General features: G+C 34.7%; 4 protein-coding genes across 6 annotated transcripts in view; 2 read left to right on the forward strand and 2 right to left on the reverse strand.

Moving 5' to 3' along the window:
* Positions 1 to 607, reverse strand: part of LOC112906400 — a 12,048-nt gene extending 11,441 nt beyond the window's left edge. Inside the window, exons 1-3 of the mRNA XM_025980458.1 lie at positions 521 to 607; positions 425 to 456; positions 10 to 228 (exon numbers count right to left, since the gene is read on the reverse strand). Coding sequence (XP_025836243.1) covers positions 10 to 228; positions 425 to 435 — 230 coding nt within the window. The 5' untranslated portion in view covers positions 436 to 456; positions 521 to 607. The remainder of the gene's footprint in view (positions 1 to 9; positions 229 to 424; positions 457 to 520) is intronic.
* An 8-nt stretch (positions 608 to 615) lies between these two features.
* On the forward strand, positions 616 to 15,199 carry LOC112906403 (transmembrane protein 134-like). Of its 2 annotated transcripts, XM_025980464.1 has the most exons (4): positions 629 to 652; positions 719 to 1,051; positions 1,109 to 1,579; positions 15,123 to 15,199. In XM_025980464.1, exons 2-3 carry the CDS (start codon positions 858 to 860, stop codon positions 1,455 to 1,457), a joined length of 543 nt encoding a protein of 180 aa, XP_025836249.1. In that variant the 5' UTR covers positions 629 to 652; positions 719 to 857; the 3' UTR covers positions 1,458 to 1,579; positions 15,123 to 15,199. The 2 variants fall into 2 exon arrangements, with proteins under 2 accessions (XP_025836248.1, XP_025836249.1); XM_025980463.1 differs by having other exon boundaries at positions 616 to 1,051.
* Positions 15,200 to 16,889: 1,690 nt separating this feature from the next.
* Positions 16,890 to 19,542, forward strand: LOC108736839 (transmembrane protein 134). 2 transcript variants are annotated; one of them, XM_018469427.2, is made up of 3 exons: positions 16,890 to 16,990; positions 17,057 to 17,389; positions 17,447 to 19,542. In XM_018469427.2, exons 2-3 carry the CDS (start codon positions 17,196 to 17,198, stop codon positions 17,793 to 17,795), a joined length of 543 nt encoding a protein of 180 aa, XP_018324929.1. In that variant the 5' UTR covers positions 16,890 to 16,990; positions 17,057 to 17,195; the 3' UTR covers positions 17,796 to 19,542. The 2 variants fall into 2 exon arrangements, with proteins under 2 accessions (XP_018324929.1, XP_018324928.1); XM_018469426.2 differs by having other exon boundaries at positions 16,895 to 17,389.
* LOC108736838 (TBC1 domain family member 10B) lies at positions 19,542 to 22,171 on the reverse strand. Its single transcript, XM_018469425.2, has 4 exons — positions 22,016 to 22,171; positions 21,589 to 21,935; positions 20,400 to 20,592; positions 19,542 to 20,322 (listed from the first exon to the last, which is right to left on the reverse strand). Exons 2-4 carry the CDS (start codon positions 21,839 to 21,841, stop codon positions 19,689 to 19,691), a joined length of 1,080 nt encoding a protein of 359 aa, XP_018324927.1. The 5' UTR covers positions 21,842 to 21,935; positions 22,016 to 22,171; the 3' UTR covers positions 19,542 to 19,688.
* Between the last annotated feature and the right edge of the window lie 493 nt (positions 22,172 to 22,664).

The raw sequence follows: 22,664 nt of genomic DNA on the forward strand, positions 1-22,664 counted from the left end.
ATAGGTTGCGCTAACAATCCTCTTCCTAAATCAGTAATAAGCGGCGGAAGTTCATCATCACTAGGCCCATCATCTTGATCGCTGTCCTCACCATCCACGGGAGGAAGTAGCACAAAATCTAACTGGTCAGCATTATCGAAGTCTTCGTAATACTCATCATCTGAATCCAAGTCATTTAAAACAGCTAATAACTCTTCTGCGTCTCTCTGATTTGCAGGATTATAAAGTCTGAAACATACATCACTGTTATTGCCCATCGTATGATATATCATACGTAAGAAAAAAACTTAATTTTTTCACAACAGAAACATGTTCACGCTTCAAGATAACGTTCTACATACTGCTTTATATGTGATATCTAAAATAAACCTCATCATTTATGCATACATTACTTCGAACATTCTATAAATGAAAATAAACTTACCGTTTACTCATCTTCGGCTAAGAAATCGGTATCTAAAAATTTATAGATCAATGTGATAGACAGTTTTATCAAAAAATATGCGATATTAATTTTTACCTATTGTACTTTATGTAGATAATGTTGTCCAAACACCAAACACAGCAAACAATCAAAACGATCCCGTACACGGTACCTCAAAACAACATAGGAGTTTCCAAAACCGTCAATATTTGATTGTTCGCTAAATAGGTACTTAATTGATTAATATGTGAATGTAAAGTTTTCTTATACCAAGTTTAACCGTTGAATCTTCAGTATTGCATTATCTAAATGCCTAAAGAAATAAACGTATTATATTTGTTGTTACAAATTTTTGGCTAAATTTGTAATACCCGTTTAATCGCCAACGGAAATCATAATCACAATGAATTGAAGAATTCAAAGTGAACACATCATGTCCAATAAACATCTTTTTATCAATGGTACTAAATCGTTTTCAAAAAGATTTTCGATCGATGATGCATTTGAAGAGGAAACTGATGAGGCAATAAAAGTGTGTGGAACTGCAGACTTCAATAAAAACCACACTAGTAATAGAAAAACTGAAGAAATTATTGATTGCATTCATTTAAATATTGAAAATGCAGGGTAAGACAACTTTTTTTTTTTTCCTTGTATCCTTCATAGACATTTCTTTACTTTAAGAGGCTATAAATTGGAAAATGAAGGTTCCCGTGATAGTGATTCTTTAATACAAGACTATTGTGATAGTACCAGTCAAGATTTTGTGCATTATCCATGTTACAAACATCCGAAAGTGCAGGAGAATTGGAGAATGGTATTAGCTGCTGTAACATTGTTGCTGATAGGAGTAGGTCTTCTGGCAACAGGAATTTTAGCATTTGCTGAACCTAGAGCTGGACTTCAAGGGACAGTTTTTCTCCTTGCTGGTTTTATATGTTTTGTACCAGGAGCTTACCATGTGGTATACATATATTTAGCGGCAAAAGGAAAACAAGGTTACCATTTTCATAATTTACCACTGTTTTCTTAAAACATTCAACTGATATATCAGCTATATCCTTGAAGTTTAAACACTGATGTATTAATTCTTGGAGTTCTATACTAATTTTGAAGCTTTATAAAAAATTCCTATAAAGTACAAATTTTGTTTAGGTAGACTTAGGTATATATGAAATATCGGTAAGTTTAATGTTAAAATACCGCTCATTAGACAAAACAGTCCACGTGCGAGACGGATCTAATTGTAAAGAAGAAATGGTCCGACAAAAACAACATCCTAGTGGCCCCTCTCGAAGATGATCACCTCCAACCGCTCCAACAATGGTTGCTGTTACTTTCCAAAACATTTACTTATAAATGTCAACAAGATCCGATTCAGCAGATTACATTTATGAGATCTGAAATCCTCCGCTTGAAAACTCTCTGTTCAGGTTGTGTAATGGTTTTAAAATCGAACCACAGAGAAAGCTCGCCAGTTAAACCAACTCAACAATGGATTCCACACGATTGTTGTATGGAGGAAGAGAACGAAGCAGAATCACTATAAAGCCAATTAAAATGCATAACCTTAATCAAGAAGACTTAATTCTAAACAAACACCGATTAAAATCTCTAAGAGAGAACATCCTTAGAGAAAAACTAAAACCCATATTTTCAATAATAATAATAATAATAAGATGGTTCTGACCTGCGATTGGGATAATGAGCATTATCCTCATCATTACCTGCTGTACGTATCAAAGTTACCGTTCAACATCAATCCTTTTTCATGAGGATGTCCCAACCGATGTATAAATATAAACAACACAAATAGGCCTAGGACGGAGATCAGCCGGGTACCTTCCTACAGGAATTATTGCACGAACGATCTGTCATCTTATGCCGCATCTGTCCCAAACCTGAATACAGAAATCATACCGATGACAACAGTGGTAGATAAAGAAGATATCGTTCCCAAATCCGAAATAGTCCGACGGAAATGGAACCCGAGTTTTGTCCTATATAAGACGAAATAACAAGACTTTCAAAATGACTTATTTAATTAAGACTGATTCTGTACCTTTAAGAGAGAACCTTGGGGGCGACAAACGTTTTTTAAAAAATATAAATAAACTTCAAAATGTCAAAAACCTTCTTTCAAGGCGAGCTGTGAATGGTTAGCAAGATTCAAATCCAGACATGGAATTCGAGAACTGGAGATTCAAGGAGAAAAACTGTCTGCTAACGTTGCATCAGCCGACTCTTTTGTAGACGAGTTAAAAGAATTTCTAGATGAAAAAAAATACGATTTAGATTTTGTATACAATGCGGACGAAACAGGTCTTAATTGGAAAACTCTACCAAGCAGATCATTAGCATCGCGACGTGAAAATGCAGCACCGGGACACAAAGTGAGTAAGGACAGAGTTACAGTTATGGTTTGCACAAACGCTAAAGGGACACATCGATTGCCACTGCTACTTATTGGTAAATCAAAAAATCCGCGCTGTTTCAAAAATGTTAAAATACCCGTAACTTACGCTAACCAAAAAAAAGCGTGGATAAACACAGATATTTTTCTTACTTGGTATACGTTTATTCCTGAGGTGAAGGAATTTCAAAAGGACGTGGGAAAAGAGGGCGATGTATTGTTGTTATTAGATAATGCGCCTACGCACCCTTCCGCTGAAACACTAAATCGAGAAAATGGGAAGTTCACGGTTAAGTTTTTGCTCCCTAACGTAACATCGATATTGCAACCTATGGACCAGTGTCATTGAAACTTTAAAACGTTTATACAGAAAGCAGCAACTGCGTCGTCTTTTATCAGCAGACGACAGTGAAATAGAAATGTTAAAGTTTTTTAAAGAAATTAATTTAAAAGATTGTTGTTATATGCTGGTAGAAGCGTGAAATTCTGTGGAATTGCAAACATTAAAAAGGGCATGGAATAAATTATTAAAATTAACTCTATCTGATTCTTCAATTAAACCGCACGATTTTAAAGAAATAACCGAAGCAATGAAAATTCTTAGCATTGGTGAAGGGTGCGATGAATAAAATATTATGGAGTGGCTGAACTGCGATAGTGAAGACCCTGAATTCCAAATATTAACTGATGAAGAAATCATTGAGGATTTAAACAATAACGAGAGAGAAGATGAAGAAGAGACTGAAACTGGGGATGTATGTCAAGTACCATCCCACGCAGAAGCTTTTGAAGCTCTAGATGTTTCTTTTAAGTAGTTTGAAAGACAGGACGAATCGGATCCCATACAGTTGTTACTACTGAAGCGCATCAGGGACTTGGCTGCGAGAAAAAGATGTGATTCATTACGTCAAAAATCTATAACAACTTATTTCCAACCAAAATTTTAAATTACAAAGGTATTATGTAATTCATTATCTATCGTTATAGCTCGTTTTTTATATATCGTATTATCTAAGTAAAACCCATTACATAATAAAAAATTATTAAAACTTAAATATTATTTGATTTGCTTTGAAATCGGTTATCCGGATTTTCGATTATACGGAATACCCCTGGTTTTAATTGATCCGNGATCTCTGAAGTTTGGTACAAATTTATCGAAAACAGTCAAAACTGTTATAAACCAGGGGCATATCTTGCTACAGATGAACAATTGTTTCCTAGGACAGCACGTTACAGATTTACTCAATACATGCCCAACAAACCAGACAAGTTTGGCATAAAATTCTGGTTGGCTTCCAATGTAAGTATGTAGTAAATATATAGTAAACGGCTTTCCATATTTGGGAAAAGATGAAAGAAGAGAATCATCGGTCCCACTTGGGGAGTTTGTGACTTTGAAATTAGCAGAACCATAAACGGGCCATGGAAGAAATATAACAGTATGACAATTTTTTTACACGCGAGTCATTAGGGAATAAACTTCTAGCAAAAAAAACTACGCTTGTTGGGACAATCCGCTAGGAGGAGGAAAAGGATAGTATGTCACGCTTCTCAACAATATTGTAGCGAGCACGAGTGTGTTTGTGCGCGATCGAACACACATGTGCGTAAACGGCTTATCGATTCGCCGACTAACCGAGGGCGCCTTTCTTCATGTGCGCCGTATTTGTAAATGTATGTGTCGTACCTGTGTTCTGAGAAAGCAGTTAAACAGTTCAATGGAAAAAAGAAACTATCCGGATGTTTCCAGAAGGTTCCCGAAAGTAAACAAAAGAGTATTCAAAGGAAGAGACGACCTCCGAGGAAAAGAAATAAATTAACCGTTGCAGAAGTGAATCGAGAAATAAATTAACAGTGATAGCAGTGATATAAATAGCCCAGTGAACAGCGATATATCAACAGTAGTGTAAATAAATAGAGTAATTCATCACCTAAGTTTAGTAATAACTTAATAGTGTTTTTAAGTTCTTTAATAAACAATTATATCAAATAAATAGTTTTTATCCTTATCAGTCTTAGAAATTAATTTTGTTAAACGCACGAACATTACAACTGGTGTCAGGTGTGAGGTGGAGTGAAAGACATTACAATGACAAAGAAGTTGTACGAATTAAAAGTAGCCGAGTTAAGAAGAGAATTGGAAGAATAGGATGAAGCGACAAGCGGTAACAAAGCGGAACTTCATTGGCGGCTCGCGGAGACGTTGAAAAAGGATGGCCATGATCCTGAAACGTTCCTTTTCGAAGACGAATTGTCGTAAATGACGAAAAGTTCGGAAAGCAAATTAGAAGAAAACAGTAAAAGTTTGGAAAATAAATTGGAAGAAAAATTGGAAGAAAATAGTAAAAGCTTGAAAAATAAATTGGAAGAAAACAGTAGAAGTTTGGAGAATAAATGGGAAGAAAACTTTAATAAGAATATTCAAGAAACAAAAGAAAAGATAAAAGTGCTGGATGAATTGATTTTTAATGGAAAGACAAAACCAATCGAAAGGGATGTTAGCGCATCTAGTACACTCAACGAAGCCAGCCAAATCAGCCAAGGAAGCGGTATAGAGTCAAGAACACGAGTAAAACCACCAACGTTTGAAGCAGTCCTCATGGACCACATACCACAAGCAATTCGAGGTGGCTGGTAAAACGGTTAGAGTTGCGCTACAGCGAGGCTCATTTAACAGAGGTGTATCACATCCAACTGAAAACCCGTCAGCAGAAAGCAACGGAATCCCTACAAGAATTCGAGGCCGATACTGCGAGACTGTCTCGACTGGCCTATCCTAATCCTCCAGAAGAATTGATGGAAAGGTGGGCAGTGGAGGCATTTACTGTTGGACTTCGGGACAGTGATACTAAACAACGAATACGCCTTGACCGACCTAAGACGCTAGCTTATGCATTGGCTCGTGCATTGGAGTACGAAACTGTTAAACGGGCCTATAGCAAACAGGGAAGGGTTCGACTACTGTGTAAAGAAACGGATTCGTCAGAATATTTAGAAGAAACCGTCTGCCGAATCATCTCCAAGTTCGATAAAGAAACTCGAAAGCTAAGGTGTTGGAATTGCGGCTAACTAGGTCATACGAGGAGGCAGTGTAGGAAAAGTACTCCTTCCCCAAGTACTCGACGTCAACAGCAGGTAAATTCTGAAACAGTACCTGTTGAAATAAGTGGAGTGATTAACAGAAATTGTAGGAATCTAACCAGTAAGCAGAAATGCAAAGTGCAACATCTACTTTGTCAGAATGCCGACGTCTTTGGGACTGACAAGAATGGCAGGGGAAGGACCAATATCGTAAAACACAAGATCAATACCGGTAATGCGCAGCCTATTCGATTGCCCCTGGCGAGGATGGAAGAAGCAGAGCGAATGATCCACGAAATGCAGGAGACCGGCATAATTGAGTAATCATCAAATCCATGGACATCACCGATAGTATTGGTAAAGAAGAAGGATGGGGTAACCCATTTTTATGTTGATTACCGACAGCTCAACAACGTAACCAAGTAAGACAGTTATCCACTACCACGGATTTATGGCACCTTGGATATGCTTTCTGGTTCGAAACTGTTTTCCACAATCGATTTGAAGAGCGGATACTGGCAAGTTGCTCTAGATGCTACCGACAAGGAAAATACCGCATTCTCGATCGGCACGGGCCTATGGCAGTTTACAGTTATGCCTTTCGGGTTATGCAATGCCCTGGCGACGTTCGAAAGGTTGATGGAGAAAATCTTGAGTGATCAAATTGGAAAGACCTGCTTGGTATGCTTGGTTGACATTATAGTGATTGGAAGAACCTTTAATGAACACCTGCAAAATTTGCAAGCGGTATTCCAGCAGTTACGTGAGGCCAATTTGAAAGTCCGAAAAAGTGCCACCTTTTCTGCGAAAGAAGTTTCTTACTTGGGACATGTTGTATCAGCGAAGGGCGTTGCCGTGGATCCAGAGAAGATAAAGGCCGTAAAGGAATGGCCAGTGCCTGAAAATATTTACGACATAAGAAGCTTCTTGGGATTGTGCACGTATTATCGTCGCTATGTTTACGGATTCGCCAATATCTCCAAACCTTTGACACGTTTAACCGAAAGAGGTGTTGCAGTATCTTCATGATGGATCATCTGGTGGCATTCTGGAGTGAATAAGACGCTTAGGAAAGTTCGAGAGTGATTTTATTGGGTGAACTGTAAGGAAGATGTCAAGAATTGGTTTAAGTGTGCCACTTGTGCCGCGAGTAATGGACCACAAAAAAGGCCAAAGGCGCCAATGCGTTAATACAATGTCGGTGGCCCCCCTTCGAACGAATCGCAATCGATGTGACCTTGTGGCCTCAAATTCGGCTGTAAACCAGGTGATAACTTGGCTGTTACCAACCTCCGAAGAAAGCTTACCTATATCCACGAGTCGGTTCGTCTGCATACGCAGCTAGCTAGTGATAGAATTAAAGAAAACTACCATGTCAAGGCTACAGCAGGTGGTTACCAAACTGGAGATCTTGTTTGGTTGTATAATCCTCGTCGCCGTCGTGGACTATCACCTCAGTTCCAACAGAACTGGGAAGGACCCCATGATATAGTGAAGAGGATTAACGACGTGATCTACCGAATTAAGAAAACTCCAAATGGGAAGCCGAAGGTAGTAAATTTTAATCACTTGGCTCCATTCGCCGGTGCAAAGGAAGAGGAGGCGCGGGCCAGATTGTTAAGAACTATTCCTTCTGAGCCCACATTCGAAGAGTTCGTGAAGGAAGGCCCCCATGTTAACAGGAGATTTGGTGTGACGCAAGAAATCCGACGAGGCCTGTTTGCTATATCTAAGGAATATTCTCTGGCCCATTGCGTTTCAAAGGATGTCAGAATGAGCCGTGGTATCGCGTCCGAGTTCAAACGCAGATGTGGCGGTTTAGAACATCTTGAAGGCAAAGTACACGAGGGAAGAAGACTGTTATGCCTGCCCTAAGGACGACGCAATATCTATTACCTAGTAACTAAAGGAAGATGTTCTGATAAATCAACGCAGTAATGGAACTCCGCGGACATCTTCTGGAGAATAACCTACAGAAGCTGTCGATTCCGAAGCTTGGTTGTGAACTGGACAACCTAGATTGGAAGATTGTACGGAACATGATCGAAGTCCTGTACCGCCGTACTGAAATGGACATTTTGGTTTGCAGTAATAACCCGAATCGGACCAATCATGAGAGACTGTGGACTGTTACTTCTACTCCCGGAGCGAATGTCGTGAAGGCGAGATCTGCAGATTCCGTCATGATCCTGCGAAACGGAAAGTGAAAATGTTTCGGAACGAAACATCCTTAAGGAGGGGGCAGTGTAGCGAGCACGAGTGTGTTTGTGTGCGATCGGGCACACTTGTGCGTGAACGGCTTATCGATTCGCCGCCTAGGCGCGGGCGCCTTTCTTCATGTGCGCCGTATTTATAAATATGCGTGTCGTACCTGCGTTCTGGAAAAACAGTTGAACAGTTCAAAGAAAAAAAGAAACTGTCCGGATGTTTCCAGAAGGTTACCGAAAGTAAACAAAAGAGTATTTAAAGGAAGAGACCATCTCCGAGAAAAAAGAAATAAATTGACAGTTGCAGAAGTGAATCGAGAAATAAATTGACAGTGATAACAGTGAAATAAATAGCCCAGTGAATAGTGATATATCAACAGTAGTGTAAATAAATAGAGTAATTCATCAACTAAGTGTAGCAATAATTTAATAGCGTTTTTAAGTTGTTTAATAATTAGTGTAAATCGTTTTTGTCGTTATTAGTCTTAGAAGTTAATTTTTTTTAAACCCACGAACATTTCAATATTATATAAATCGAATGATTTTATTCTTTCAATTTATAAAGCTAAACCCAATAAAAAAGTATTGATACTTAGTTCAATGCATTCATCCGTTGAAATCGAAAAAAAGTGGCACCCGCATACCTGAGACAATTAGATTTTACAATAGCAAAAATTCGGTGTAGATGTAACTTATCAAATGGCCAGAAAAAAATAATGTAAAATCTAAATGTCAAAGATTGTCTTTACAGGTATTTTCCAATATCTTAGATTTAGCCGGGATAAATGCTTGGATTTTATATAAAGAAACGACGGGTGAAGAAATATCGAGACAAAAAATTTTATTTCAATTGGCAGAAGAGCTTGGGACCGAATACCAGAGGGGAAGCAACTAGCAAAGAACATTCATCAAAGACAATAATAAACACAACTACAGATTCTTCTGGACGGAAATCTTGTCAAATAAGATATTGTAGTCAATAAGACTAACAAAATTTGTATAAAATGTAAAAAAACGTATGCGGAAAATATGCAATACAAAATGCGGTAATTTGTAAAGAATGTGCTGAAAATGAATAAAGATAAATAAAATTTTTTAAAAGAAAAGCGGAGCGGGTTCTTATTGTAGCAACAGAAAAATATTTTTCTTATTATTCAATTGGTTAAAATCTCTTTGTGTATGAACATACATATGTTTTCTTGAAGCGGTCGTTCGACCGCTCATGGTAGACTTAGGTATATATGAAATATCGGTAAGTTTAATGTTAAAATACCGCTCATTAGACAAAACAGTCCACGTGCGAGACGGATCTAATTGTAAAGAAGAAATGGTCCGACAAAAACAACATCCTAGTGGCCCCTCTCGAAGATGATCACCTCCAACCGCTCCAACAATGGTTGCTGTTACTTTCCAAAACATTTACTTATAAATGTCAACAAGATCCGATTCAGCAGATTACATTTATGAGATCTGAAATCCTCCGCTTGAAAACTCTCTGTTCAGGTTGTGTAATGGTTTTAAAATCGAACCACAGAGAAAGCTCGCCAGTTAAACCAACTCAACAATGGATTCCACACGATTGTTGTATGGAGGAAGAGAACGAAGCAGAATCACTATAAAGCCAATTAAAATGCATAACCTTAATCAAGAAGACTTAATTCTAAACAAACACCGATTAAAATCTCTAAGAGAGAACATCCTTAGAGAAAAACTAAAACCCATATTTTCAATAATAATAATAATAATAAGATGGTTCTGACCTGCGATTGGGATAATGAGCATTATCCTCATCATTACCTGCTGTACGTATCAAAGTTACCGTTCAACATCAATCCTTTTTCATGAGGATGTCCCAACCGATGTATAAATATAAACAACACAAATAGGCCTAGGACGGAGATCAGCCGGGTACCTTCCTACAGGAATTATTGCACGAACGATCTGTCATCTTATGCCGCATCTGTCCCAAACCTGAATACAGAAATCATACCGATGACAACAGTGGTAGATAAAGAAGATATCGTTCCCAAATCCGAAATAGTCCGACGGAAATGGAACCCGAGTTTTGTCCTATATAAGACGAAATAACAAGACTTTCAAAATGACTTATTTAATTAAGACTGATTCTGTACCTTTAAGAGAGAACCTTGGGGGCGACAAACGTTTTTTAAAAAATATAAATAAACTTCAAAATGTCAAAAACCTTCTTTCAAGGCGAGCTGTGAATGGTTAGCAAGATTCAAATCCAGACATGGAATTCGAGAACTGGAGATTCAAGGAGAAAAACTGTCTGCTAACGTTGCATCAGCCGACTCTTTTGTAGACGAGTTAAAAGAATTTCTAGATGAAAAACAATACGATTTAGATTTTGTATACAATGCGGACGAAACAGGTCTTAATTGGAAAGCTCTACCAAGCAGATCATTAGCATCGCGACGTGAAAATGCAGCACCGGGGCACAAAGTGAGTAAGGACAGAGTTACAGTTATGGTTTGCGCAAACGCTAAAGGAACACATCGATTGCCACTGCTACTTATTGGTAAATCAAAAAATTCGCGCTGTTTCAAAAATGTTAAAATACCCTTAAAGGGCATGGAATAAATTATTAAAATTAACTCTATCTGATTCTTCAATTAAACCGCACGACGATTTTAAAGAAATAACCGNTTTATGTTACCAACAATTGCAGAAATAAAAAAATAAGTAAATCCAGGCACGACTTTGTTTTGGAAATGGCTAATGCTCTTATGGAACCTCATCTGAGAGAAAGAATAAATACTCCAACATTGCGGCGAGATATCAAAGAACTCATAAAGGGTATCTTAGGTATTGAAACTATTCCTGAATCGTCAATTATGCAAGAATGAAATTCAAGAAAAACGTGTGCCTTGTGTCCGTCTAAAGCTAGAAAAATGACGACTAACTTCTGCACGAAATGTAAAAGAGCCATATGTAGGATGCACAACATAAATATGTGTCCAAACTGTGTAGAGTAAAAAAATATATACTACAGTACAATGCCGATTATCCGAACATCGATTATCCGAACATCCGATTATCCGGACTCATTCGTCTCGGCTCTAATTATTAATTTAAAAATGTTTTGACGGCGCAACGAGACATGTTACGACAAGTTTATTCCCGCCTCCGACGGTGTACTCCCGCTCTCATTTGTTTGCGGGATAGTGTTTGTTATTGTTTCATTTTCTTTGATAGCGTTCAACTGAAAGGTTGTCTTTTATTTTTGTTTACGTTTTGTGTTGGAAATTTAAAATGTCTAAGCGAAAAAGAGTAGTGTTGTCTCTTAAAGACAAAATGAAGATAATTGAGAGTATAAAAAATGGTGAATCTGGCAGTAAGTTAGCACAAATATATGGTGTCGGAACTTCTACGATATCAGACATTAAAAAGAATTCTGATTCCATAATGAAATTCACCTGCGCGCTTGAGCAAGAATTTTAAATTACCTAGGTATTATGTAATTCATTATCTACCGTTATAGCTCGTTTTTTATATTTCGTATTATCTAAGTAAAACCCATTACATAATAAAAAATTATTAAAACTTAAATATTATTTGATTTGCTTTGAAATCGGTTATCCGGATTTTCGATTATACGGAATACCCCTGGTTTTAATTGATCCGGATAATCGGGATCCTACTGTACGTTTATTCGCAGATGGTTGTGCTGGCCAAAGTAAAAATGCACACATGATGTACATGCTTATGTTATATCTGTGCCGAGACGTTCCAAAAGCTGTTAAATCTTTGGTTGTAATATTCCCAATACGAGGACATTCGTATTTGCCAGCAGATCGTGTTTTTGGACAAATTGAAAAAGTAACGCGCTCTTATAGTTCTATAAAATCCCCTACAAAATACCATGACTAAAAAAGGAAAGTTCCAAAGCTTGGGTCGAACTGGATGATTTTCGAGATAAACAAAGGATAAGACTGAGTTGTTTTATAGTTTTGATGAACCGACAGAACAATTTCAAACGTTATTAAAACGTGGAAAGAAACTTAAAACTGTACAGTTACCTAACGTGGCCCTCGAAAATCCAGTGAAACCAAAAAAGCTTCAGTCTTTCAAAATTATTAATAGAACTTTTGGGAACAAATTGGGTCGATGATCCTGAGCTCATATGGTTAGAGTCAATTATCTCAGACAAACGTCAAATAAATGTTCAAAATCCAGTTATATTTTCTTCAGCCTTCTATCCTTGATCTTTGTTTAAGCATGACTACCAAGTCAGACAAGTTGCTTCGTGTAGCCAACGAAAATGCATTTCGTCCGAGAGTGACAAACTAAATGCGGTTTGTGCAACAATGTTATCAGTTTTTTTAGAAAATCGTCAAAAATTGATTTTTTGTACGTAGGTGAAATTTTTACATATTTTTTGTTGCATTTTTTCTGAATATTAGTTTTTTGATAAATATTCCATAAATATATGGCATATTTTCTTTATTTGTCTGTTCCTCATTTATATATGGTAAAAAGGATGCAATACATGTGATTAATGAAAAGATGGATCACAAAATAAAAGATTACACTGCCGTAGATGAATATGCAATTTGATTTGTAAAAAAGGAGTAGGACATGTATTCACCTGCATTCTAGGTAAGCATTCTATACTAGATGATCCATATGTAGGCTAAGAAGCCTCTATATAGAATGCAGGCAGTCTAATAGCAGCACTGTCGAAGGGACGAAGTATTTCAAGATAATGTGAGATTTAGCTCCAAGACGCAAATGTTGCACTGCTCCTATAGGGTTAAGTGAACAACAAAATAATCCTCTATCATTTCGTGCTTTTACCCTATTGTGATAAAAAGCTGACTCTCACATAGACACATAAGTACATGTACACCACAAGTTAAAATGAGACTAGTTTCATTTTAGCTTATTCGCCAAAATAAGATTAGTTTTATCTTGGCTTTTACATAGTTAGGTTTAGAGAAATCTAGACATCATAAATTGCAAGAAACAATATGCACACCACAGATGAGTTCAACACATACGATTTGGTTTAAATTGTTTTTTTAATTTTATTCCCTTGGTAAAGGAACAACAAAATTAAAAATAAATTCTAAATATCCCACAACGGAATAAGATTAGTTTTATTCCGCAGGGACTTTCACAAATTAACTGTTTTCACAAAACTTCCTTTTCTAGAAATGCAGACATCATAAACTACTACAAATTAAATACACCACAAACCCTGTGCCCCTTCCACTATTTGATTTAAATTTTCTTTGACAATACTTTGTTATTGCAATTCCTCACATGGTTACTGACCACTCAGATAACGAAGATAAGCTGCCATCACTATAGTTAAAATCTCGAATGAAGGGGGGCACGCATACACTATTCAAGAACAATTTATTGATTTCAAGTGAATTAAAAATTTATGTTGGTATGAATCGTTTTTTATCTAACAAAAACTGAGCACTTCAAAAAAAAAAAAAGGTATTATGTACTTACGGTACCAGAAAGCTGCAACTTGTCTTCTATAGAATGTCTTAATTTTAACAAGTTGGCGTTAATAGAGAGCTTTTTATTAAAGTTATTACCTATGGAAGATACTTACAAATTAAAACCCACTGCCATCAATCCTCTTGTAGATTTATTTTTAACGTGTTTTTGTCCATTTCAAAGCCAGTCTGGTATGAATCTTTTGTTGATGTTTTATACTCATTTCCTTATAATTAAATCATGCAAATTACTGCAGCAGCTTGATATAAAACGTTGAAATCTATCACTACTGCCTGGTCGAATCACAAATATGTTATAATATAAATAAATACTCGATTTCCAGCTGTTGTTCTATTATCCAAAACTCCATTGCTCCAAAAAGTTTTTATACTTAGCCGCGTAGTATATACATATATAAAATTGCTTGAAGGGCTTACAAACTATAACATTAAAACATACCTACTTAAAACACAAGTATCAAAAGAGATCGTGCTAAATTATCACAGGAATATTTCATTGTATTTATATGACTATAATTTGCATTGACATAAAAACACTAAACAATTTTATAGCATACTTAGTTATTAATAAATAACGCTACTACAGACCACCATGAATCTACCATTATTCCCGCTGACCATAGAGCACCTATCATAGATAATAGATCTACAAAGGGTAAAGGGCATCTATACAGAAAACCATAGACATATATTAATGAACGCATAGACATATATTAATGGACGTGCATAAGCCGTATGTCGTTGTAATAATTTCTTGGCTCGAAAAGTGAGGGAGATGGTGTAAGGTTTCAGACTAGTACTATCTTTTTCATGACACGCTTACGCACTATCGCGAGAAAGATGGATATTGTCCGAAACTTCGTTCCATCTTTTTCATTTGTTGTACCACAATTCTGACCGCTAAGGCACGTCCATTAGTAGACGTCGATGAATGAACGAGCCCGTCCGTCAAAACGGAAACACGACAATAGATATAATTAAATTAGAGCACGTCATTGAACTAGACTACAGATACTAGAAAGCGTAGGCTATGTTAAATTTGTGAGCGCAAGTGTGCGAATAGCTCCGCTGCTGCTCTCTTTCACACACAGGCGCTTATGAGTCAATAGCGGTAGTCAGGTGAAAATGAGGCAGGTGTGCAATACCCGTGTATGATTTTACATTTCCGTGCGGTATTTTTATGGCCGATATTATTAACAAATTATTGGCGTATTTTAAAATTTGTTAAAAAGCAATAAATTCATTAGAAATAATTTTTATTGTGACCTAGTACAAACAAAACAATACAATTAATCCGAAAAAGTTCTAATTTTAATTAACTAAATTATTCTAATGAATTTAAAGTATTNTCTGCGTCTCTCTGATTTGCAGGATTATAAAGTCTGAAACATACATCACTGTTATTGCCCATCGTATGATATATCATACGTAAGAAAAAAACTTAATTTTTTCACAACAGAAACATGTTCACGCTTCAAGATAGTACAAATTTTGTTTAGGTAGACTTAGGTATAATTATTTATTTTTTTTATGTTAAAATAAAATTACATTGTATATGAAAGTCGTTTTGTTATACTCATTTTTTGGCGTACTTTTTCAGTGGAAATTTAAAATAAATATATGTGTAGAACTAATATACTAATAATTAACAAGGTAATTATCCTTATTTTTCATTAAAATTTTCGCGTACACATGTACCCATAATGCAGGTTAAATTATATTTCATTGTTTTAATCTCTAATTAATACTTATTTATGGAATTTTATGTTTTCATTGGATCTCCATTCATTTGTGCACCAATATGTACAACAATATTTAACCATTTCAACTAATTACTTTAAAAAAGTAAAAAAATTAACAACAGTCTAAATAACACCTCTATTTACGTTAGTACGACGCAGATAGATAACCACCCCACAGCGTCTGACCTTGTCTAATACTTGGGATCAACTTTTTCAACAGTTTCCCATAAGCGCGCTCATTCCAGTGTTCCCCTCCACTTCAATGGAGCACGTACGTCTGTCGATTCGGCCCTTCGTCACGGTTAAAACGTGAGACAGGTTACCTAACGTGGCCCTCGAAAATCCAGTGAAACCAAAAAAGCTTCAGTCTTTCAAAATTATTAATAGAACTTTCGGGAACAAATTGGGTCGATGATCCTGAGCTCATATGGTTAGAGTCAATTATCTCAGACAAACGTCAAATAAATGTTCAAAATCCAGTTATATTTTCTTCAGCCTTCTATCCTTGATCTTTGTTTAAGCATGACTACCAAGTCAGACAAGTTGCTTCGTGTAGCCAACGAAAATGCATTTCGTCCGAGAGTGACAAACTAAATGCGGTTTGTGCAACAATGTTATCAGTTTTTTTAGAAAATCGTCAAAAATTGATTTTTTGTACGTAGGTGAAATTTTTACATANTTGACGAACACGACTTTTTAACGTTTACATGTGGTATTTTCCCATCTGTCTTTCAATCAAAGGCATGGAAAAAAATTACCAACTCCAACTGCTTTTATTGGAGAGGTTAAAAGACACAGTGGAAACACAGAATTAATTTGAAAAGAAACTTTATTAATTATGAACCGACCTGGACGAACGTTACAAAAGAACTAAACAAAAACGATTTGTTTAAAAATCACTATGGTGAAATACAAGGCGGTGCCAACATAATAAAATGAAATAACCAAAATAGGCGCGATAATTGAAAAACTCCAACAGCTTTATTTTTATTATCATTGCAAAATTTAATAAGAAATTCTTTTAAAGGTAGACAACCCTAATTACAACATTCCAAATAAAAATTATGATATTATTAACAAGCGTATGACGTTTTTTTATGCCCATTTTACAAAAAATCTTAAAACGGTACAACTGGCGCCATCTATCCGTTTGTGTCGCTAAATTCTGGAAAAAGACAATTATTGGCTGCACGATCAGTGTGCCCCTCTTCGCGTTTTTGTCGGTATTTACTGGCGCCATCTATCGGTTTGTGTCGCTAAATTCTGGAAAAAGACAATTATTGGCTTGACGATAAGTGTGCCCCACTCCGCGTTTTTGTCGGTATTTACTCCAATAGCTAGATAGGGAATGTGTAGAGTAATTTAACTATTATTGTATGAGAAATTTGGTGAGTCTTGTTACCGTATATTTCCTTTTATTTGAGAGTCATTTCGAATCCAACAACTTGGCAACGTTGGTGAAAGCGAAGCACAATGTCAATTTGTCAACTGTCAAGTATTAATAAAAATATATAAATATAAATGGTAGTATATTTATTTATCCATGTAATACGTTTTTGTAGTTGTGAGAAAGTGAAAAATAAGGAGTTTCCAAAACCGTCAATATTTGATTGTTCGCTAAATAGGTACTTAATTGATTAATATGTGAATGTAAAGTTTTCTTATACCAAGTTTAACCGTTGAATCTTCAGTATTGCATTATCTAAATGCCTAAAGAAATAAACGTATTATATTTGTTGTTACAAATTTTTGGCTAAATTTGTAATACCCGTTTAATCGCCAACGGAAATCATAATCACAATGAATTGAAGAATTCAAAGTGAACACATCATGTCCAATAAACATCTTTTTATCAATGGTACTAAATCGTTTTCAAAAAGATTTTCGATCGATGATGCATTTGAAGAGGAAACTGATGAGGCAATAAAAGTGTGTGGAACTGCAGACTTCAATAAAAACCACACTAGTAATAGAAAAACTGAAGAAATTATTGATTGCATTCATTTAAATATTGAAAATGCAGGGTAAGACAACTTTTTTTTTTTTCCTTGTATCCTTCATAGACATTTCTTTACTTTAAGAGGCTATAAATTGGAAAATGAAGGTTCCCGTGATAGTGATTCTTTAATACAAGACTATTGTGATAGTACCAGTCAAGATTTTGTGCATTATCCATGTTACAAACATCCGAAAGTGCAGGAGAATTGGAGAATGGTATTAGCTGCTGTAACATTGTTGCTGATAGGAGTAGGTCTTCTGGCAACAGGAATTTTAGCATTTGCTGAACCTAGAGCTGGACTTCAAGGGACAGTTTTTCTCCTTGCTGGTTTTATATGTTTTGTACCAGGAGCTTACCATGTGGTATACATATATTTAGCGGCAAAAGGAAAACAAGGTTACCATTTTCATAATTTACCACTGTTTTCTTAAAACATTCAACTGATATATCAGCTATATCCTTGAAGTTTAAACACTGATGTATTAATTCTTGGAGTTCTATACTAATTTTGAAGCTTTATAAAAAATTCCTATAAAGTACAAATTTTGTTTAGGTAGACTTAGGTATAATTATTTATTTTTTTTATGTTAAAATAAAATTACATTGTATATGAAAGTCGTTTTGTTATACTCATTTGCATATTCAAAAAAGGAGTAATAGAAATAAGATTTAATTTGAAAGTACATATGGTTTATGGTATCTTTTAAGTCAATTATGATTTAGTTTTTTTGCATATTCAGTTATGTATGCTGAAATTGAATGTAGTCCATCCCATTATTAACTTCAATTAAAAAAACAACGGAAAGCAGGTGAATACGGTTATATGTTACAAGTTGTTTGTCGTTTCCAATACTTTTAAACAACTAATATTAATAATACAAACACTTGAAAATTATTAGTACTGATGTTAAGAATTTAATTTTCTGGAATAGCATCACCAGAATTACAAGTTTTTTTATGAGCGAATTATAAATAGACTGAAAATGTACTGTATGTATTTATTTAAATCCCCTTACGTTATTGTTTTAAATAATTTTAATTTTTATTTTTTAATCATGATTGTAAACCTACAGATAATTCACACGTCATAAAACCAATATTTTTAAGAGAAACGCACTTATTAAAATGCCTATGTATAAATAATTCCTTTCATAAAATTGAAACAATAAATGTGAGCTGTTTGAGAATAAAAAACAAAATTTTCTATTCAATTATAGTTTTGTTTCGGTAATTGTATACCAATATTTTATTAACCCACAGGGGTTTTAGCGTGAATTAATTGTAGGGCTTTTCAAAATAGCAAATCAACAAGCTATTAACAATTAATAAAATTGTACTATTCAGCAAATAAAGAAAAGTTGGTCACGTAATTATTAACCATTATTTTATGAAGCGGTTTTTTTCAGTACCGTATTCTTAAAATTTTAGCTTATCGTTAATGAGAAATTTTTCAATTGCTACGTAGCGCATTAAGTAGGTACTTAGAAAAATAAGACATTTACTGCACTTGCAAATATTTATTATGAATTAATTGAATTGTATCAAATCAAATAAATAATTTATAATGAAACTTTATTGGCGTTAGTACATATATGTACATATACAAACATTAATAATTATAAGCAAAATTATACTTATAGATAAATATGAAGCATATTACTATTCCAATATTGCAAAACAACTGACTAGTAAAATAAAATTACATTTTTAATAAACTTAAGTTAACTGAAAAGGCTTTATTGTATTCTATTAAAGTAAATTACAAGCAGTTTTTATGAAACGTACAAATATAGAAAAATATATCCTAATTTAATTAAAAGGAAGTATGTGTAATGGAATATGACGATAATTTACCATTCTGCTATCACATTTTATTTTGAAATTATAGTCTAAATTCATTATTAAGTGTTACTTGAAATTTAATACTGTTTTCTACCAAAAATTGAGCAAATTTGGTAGTAATATATTCGAGATCTCAATTTATATTGATTTTTTTCTGCTTGGGTTAACAAAATACCTAAACATAATAAATCCTATTATGCAAAACATAAACACTATTTACATTATCTAACTTGACACCCTTCTGTGATATATTAAATTGTCATAAAATGTTAAACTTTTATTTTTAAATAAAATGAATAAATTAAATAACAAAGATAATTATTTTTTGAAGATTCAAAAAAACAATTCATAATTTTTATGCACATATAAATAAAATGTTAATTCTTTAACCATCAACAACAAAATACAAATTCAACATTTTCATCTGACAACTGAAATTTACCTGAATTTATAACGAAACAAACTTTTACCATACACTATTATTACCTAGGAGAACTGCCATTACTAACTGCCACTAAACTTCGTCTCTTAGCCGTTTGTTTCTGGTGTTCCAGCTCAAAATCTTTCTCGGTTAATCCAAGTTTGCTTAACCCATGGACTAAGTATTCTTCTGATAGAACATATTCGGGAGGATTTCGCAGTAAATCTAATGTTTCACAAAGACCTGAACATCTCTTTCGATTTTTTGCGTTTCCTAAGCAGCCCTCAAGTATAACAAGAGCGGTTTTAAAAAGTATTTTGACACCTTCACACAAAAATATATCCCAAATACGCAACAAAGAATCCCAAGGTAATGTACGAGTAAATGCGCATAAAAACCATTCTGTACAATAAAACATAGGTTCAGCCTCAATTTTTTTTAGATGACGATAAGCTAGTGGACAGGTTTTTTTAAGCAAACCTTGAAGGATCATCCCATCCCTTCGAACAGTTTCCATACCTGGTGAATAATAATCTTTTAAATAACGGTCTGAGATTGAAACAAGACACCAGAAAGCTTGTATAGCTGGCATGTGCATTAGAAGAAATGCAGCAACTGGAGCTTGTGCTTGACAGTAACCAACTGTTGGATTGAAGACCGCATAGGCTTTTAAAACATTAAACAACTCTTGTTGTCTGAAAATTTTCCTTTTATACTTCCAAAAACAGGAGTTAATTATATTAAAAATTAATTTAATGAATATGATTATTACCCTGGCTTATCTTCAGATATAAACATTTCATGATATGGAAATTGTCGGTGTAAATCTTTCCTAATGTCTTCGAGAGCCTTTGGATCAGCATCATCCCTCAGACAAACCTGATATTGATCAGGATATTTGTCTAATAATAATTTACCACCACACAAATAAAGCCAAGCTTTAGGACGAACAGACATTGGTATTCCTATTAAAAAAATAGGCGGATTATATTTTTCACAGTAAAATAATTCAATTAAAACATGAAAAGAAACTACCAAGTACAGGCAGTGTATCGCCATGTAGTTGGTATTTTCTGCTACTGAAGTATTTCATGTACTTGACGAGGCCGAACTGAAAAAACTAAAAAACTTTTGGGTGTTTCATTCCCACCAGTTATGAATACGGGTCCTGTTATCTACGAAACGCTATCGGAACTAAATAAACGGAATATTATAAAGTAATCGGAATCATTTGATTTTTTTGATTCGCGATCCTTAAATCATTAGCAAATAATTCGGCGTGACTATTCGCCAGACAATGGTTACAGGACATGGTCATGTGGGTTCACATTCCTGTAAAAAAAAAGAAGTACACGGACACGAACTATTCCCTTCGTTTGTGTTGTTTTCCTATTGTAACCTTGATGCTAAGCATTCAAATAAAAAAATTATTCAGTTAGATTAGGTTATGATAGGAAAAGATTACACGAAGTTTTTATTACCGTTAGTGACAGACATTTTTAAATGAGAAAGTATCAGTTGCCACCATTGCAAACACTGTTTAGGGAACGGAGTATTTTAATGGACACCGCATTTCCCAGCTGGTTAGTGAATCAAGTAAAAATATTGTTCATAAAACCCGTGTACTATAAATTGACAGTTTTTATCATTTCCCATACCCATGGCCCATGCCTGGCCAATAGTCACGCTGTTCCCATAACAGTATTTCACCAAAAACTATATGCATTTACATAATTATAGAAGCTTACTGTAAATATTTATTAATTCCTAATAAAACATTAAGAATTGCACCTTGAAAGGTTAATGCCAAATATCAGTAATACACTTTAATTAAAAAATAAATTAAAAATAATTTACTCTGCAATTTAAACAGGGTTTTGTCACGTTATGCTATTTTTTTCAAATAAACAGTGATCATAACTTTTATCTGAACTGTAAGGAAAACTAAACTTCATGACTACCTTTTCGACATCTTTCTCTAACTTTCCTGTAGTTTCTTTCCATGTAAAAATTCCATTTAGAAATCATCTTTAGCCATTTGTGTTCCCTTCGAAGCACTGTTTCGGGAGGAGGCCCCTGCTTTGGTTCTGGAGAATACTGTTGGCCGCCAAGAAAACCATGTCGATCAGGAACAGTAGATATAACACTTCCATCTATAAGAGTACTTGCTTCGCTGCATAAAGACGCAGTATCTGTTGCAATAGAAGAAGCCATGATGTCTATTAATTCACTTTCAAAATAATTGACGCCCACCACATTGTACTGCGAATATTATTAATTAGGAAAATTAATGACGACATTTGGTGAACTGTAAATGATTATTTACAAAAGTACTGCAAAATACAAACACCATACTTTAACATATGCAATAAGTTAAACAATAATTACTGTCGTCAGCGATTTCTTTTTATGTATGAACTGTTTTGTTTTAAATCATTATACACCTATACGTTCGCACTAATATTAAATTCTTTGAACATTTTTTATAAAATTGGACGTGACCACCAAATATGCCGTTTTTGACAAAAGTGACATTAAGAAGATTACAACAATCTATGATTTCTCGCAGCATAGAGTATACATAGTGATATCCATTGATATAGACCACAGATAGTGAAACGCGCTCGCTATGTTAAAGTGAGGGCAGGTGTGCGAATAGCTCTACTGCTGCAGAGTGGCATATCATCTCTCTTTCACACACAGGCGCTTATGATTCAATAGCGGTAGTCAGGTGAATATGAGGCAAGTGTGCGATAACTGTATGATTTTACATTGCCCTGCGGTATCTTTATCGCAGAAATTATTAACAGATTATTGGCGTGTTTTAAAATTTGTTAAAAAGCAATGAATTCATTAGAAATAATTTTTAGTGTGGCCTAGTTTACAAGCAAAACAATACAATTAATCCAGAAAAGTTCCAATTTTAAATAATTAAATTATTCTAATTAAATTAAAGTATTCTAATTAAGTTAATAAAATATTTTAATAAATTAAACATGATAAAGTAATATTTTTTTATGTGAGCTATGTCTAATGT

The sequence above is a fragment of the Agrilus planipennis genome, unplaced genomic scaffold (genome assembly GCF_000699045.2).
Source record: "Agrilus planipennis isolate EAB-ADULT unplaced genomic scaffold, Apla_2.0 scaffold187, whole genome shotgun sequence".
NCBI classification, from domain to species: domain Eukaryota; kingdom Metazoa; phylum Arthropoda; class Insecta; order Coleoptera; family Buprestidae; genus Agrilus; species Agrilus planipennis.

Excerpts from the sequence above, each read along its gene's own strand:
- LOC108736839 (XM_018469427.2), top strand. The coding sequence starts at position 17,196 with ATGTCCAATAAACATCTTTTTATCAATGGTACTAAATCGTTTTCAAAA. Across the intron at positions 17,390-17,446 it reads TTAAATATTGAAAATGCAGG|AGGCTATAAATTGGAAAATG; the intron begins GTAAGACAACTT and ends CTTTACTTTAAG.
- LOC112906403 (XM_025980463.1), top strand. The coding sequence starts at position 858 with ATGTCCAATAAACATCTTTTTATCAATGGTACTAAATCGTTTTCAAAA. Across the intron at positions 1,052-1,108 it reads TTAAATATTGAAAATGCAGG|AGGCTATAAATTGGAAAATG; the intron begins GTAAGACAACTT and ends CTTTACTTTAAG.
- LOC108736838 (XM_018469425.2), bottom strand. The coding sequence starts at position 21,841 with ATGGCTTCTTCTATTGCAACAGATACTGCGTCTTTATGCAGCGAAGCA. Across the intron at positions 20,593-21,588 it reads TAGAGAAAGATGTCGAAAAG|GAATACCAATGTCTGTTCGT; the intron begins GTAGTCATGAAG and ends TTTTTTTAATAG. Across the intron at positions 20,323-20,399 it reads ATATCTGAAGATAAGCCAGG|ACAACAAGAGTTGTTTAATG; the intron begins GTAATAATCATA and ends GAAAATTTTCAG.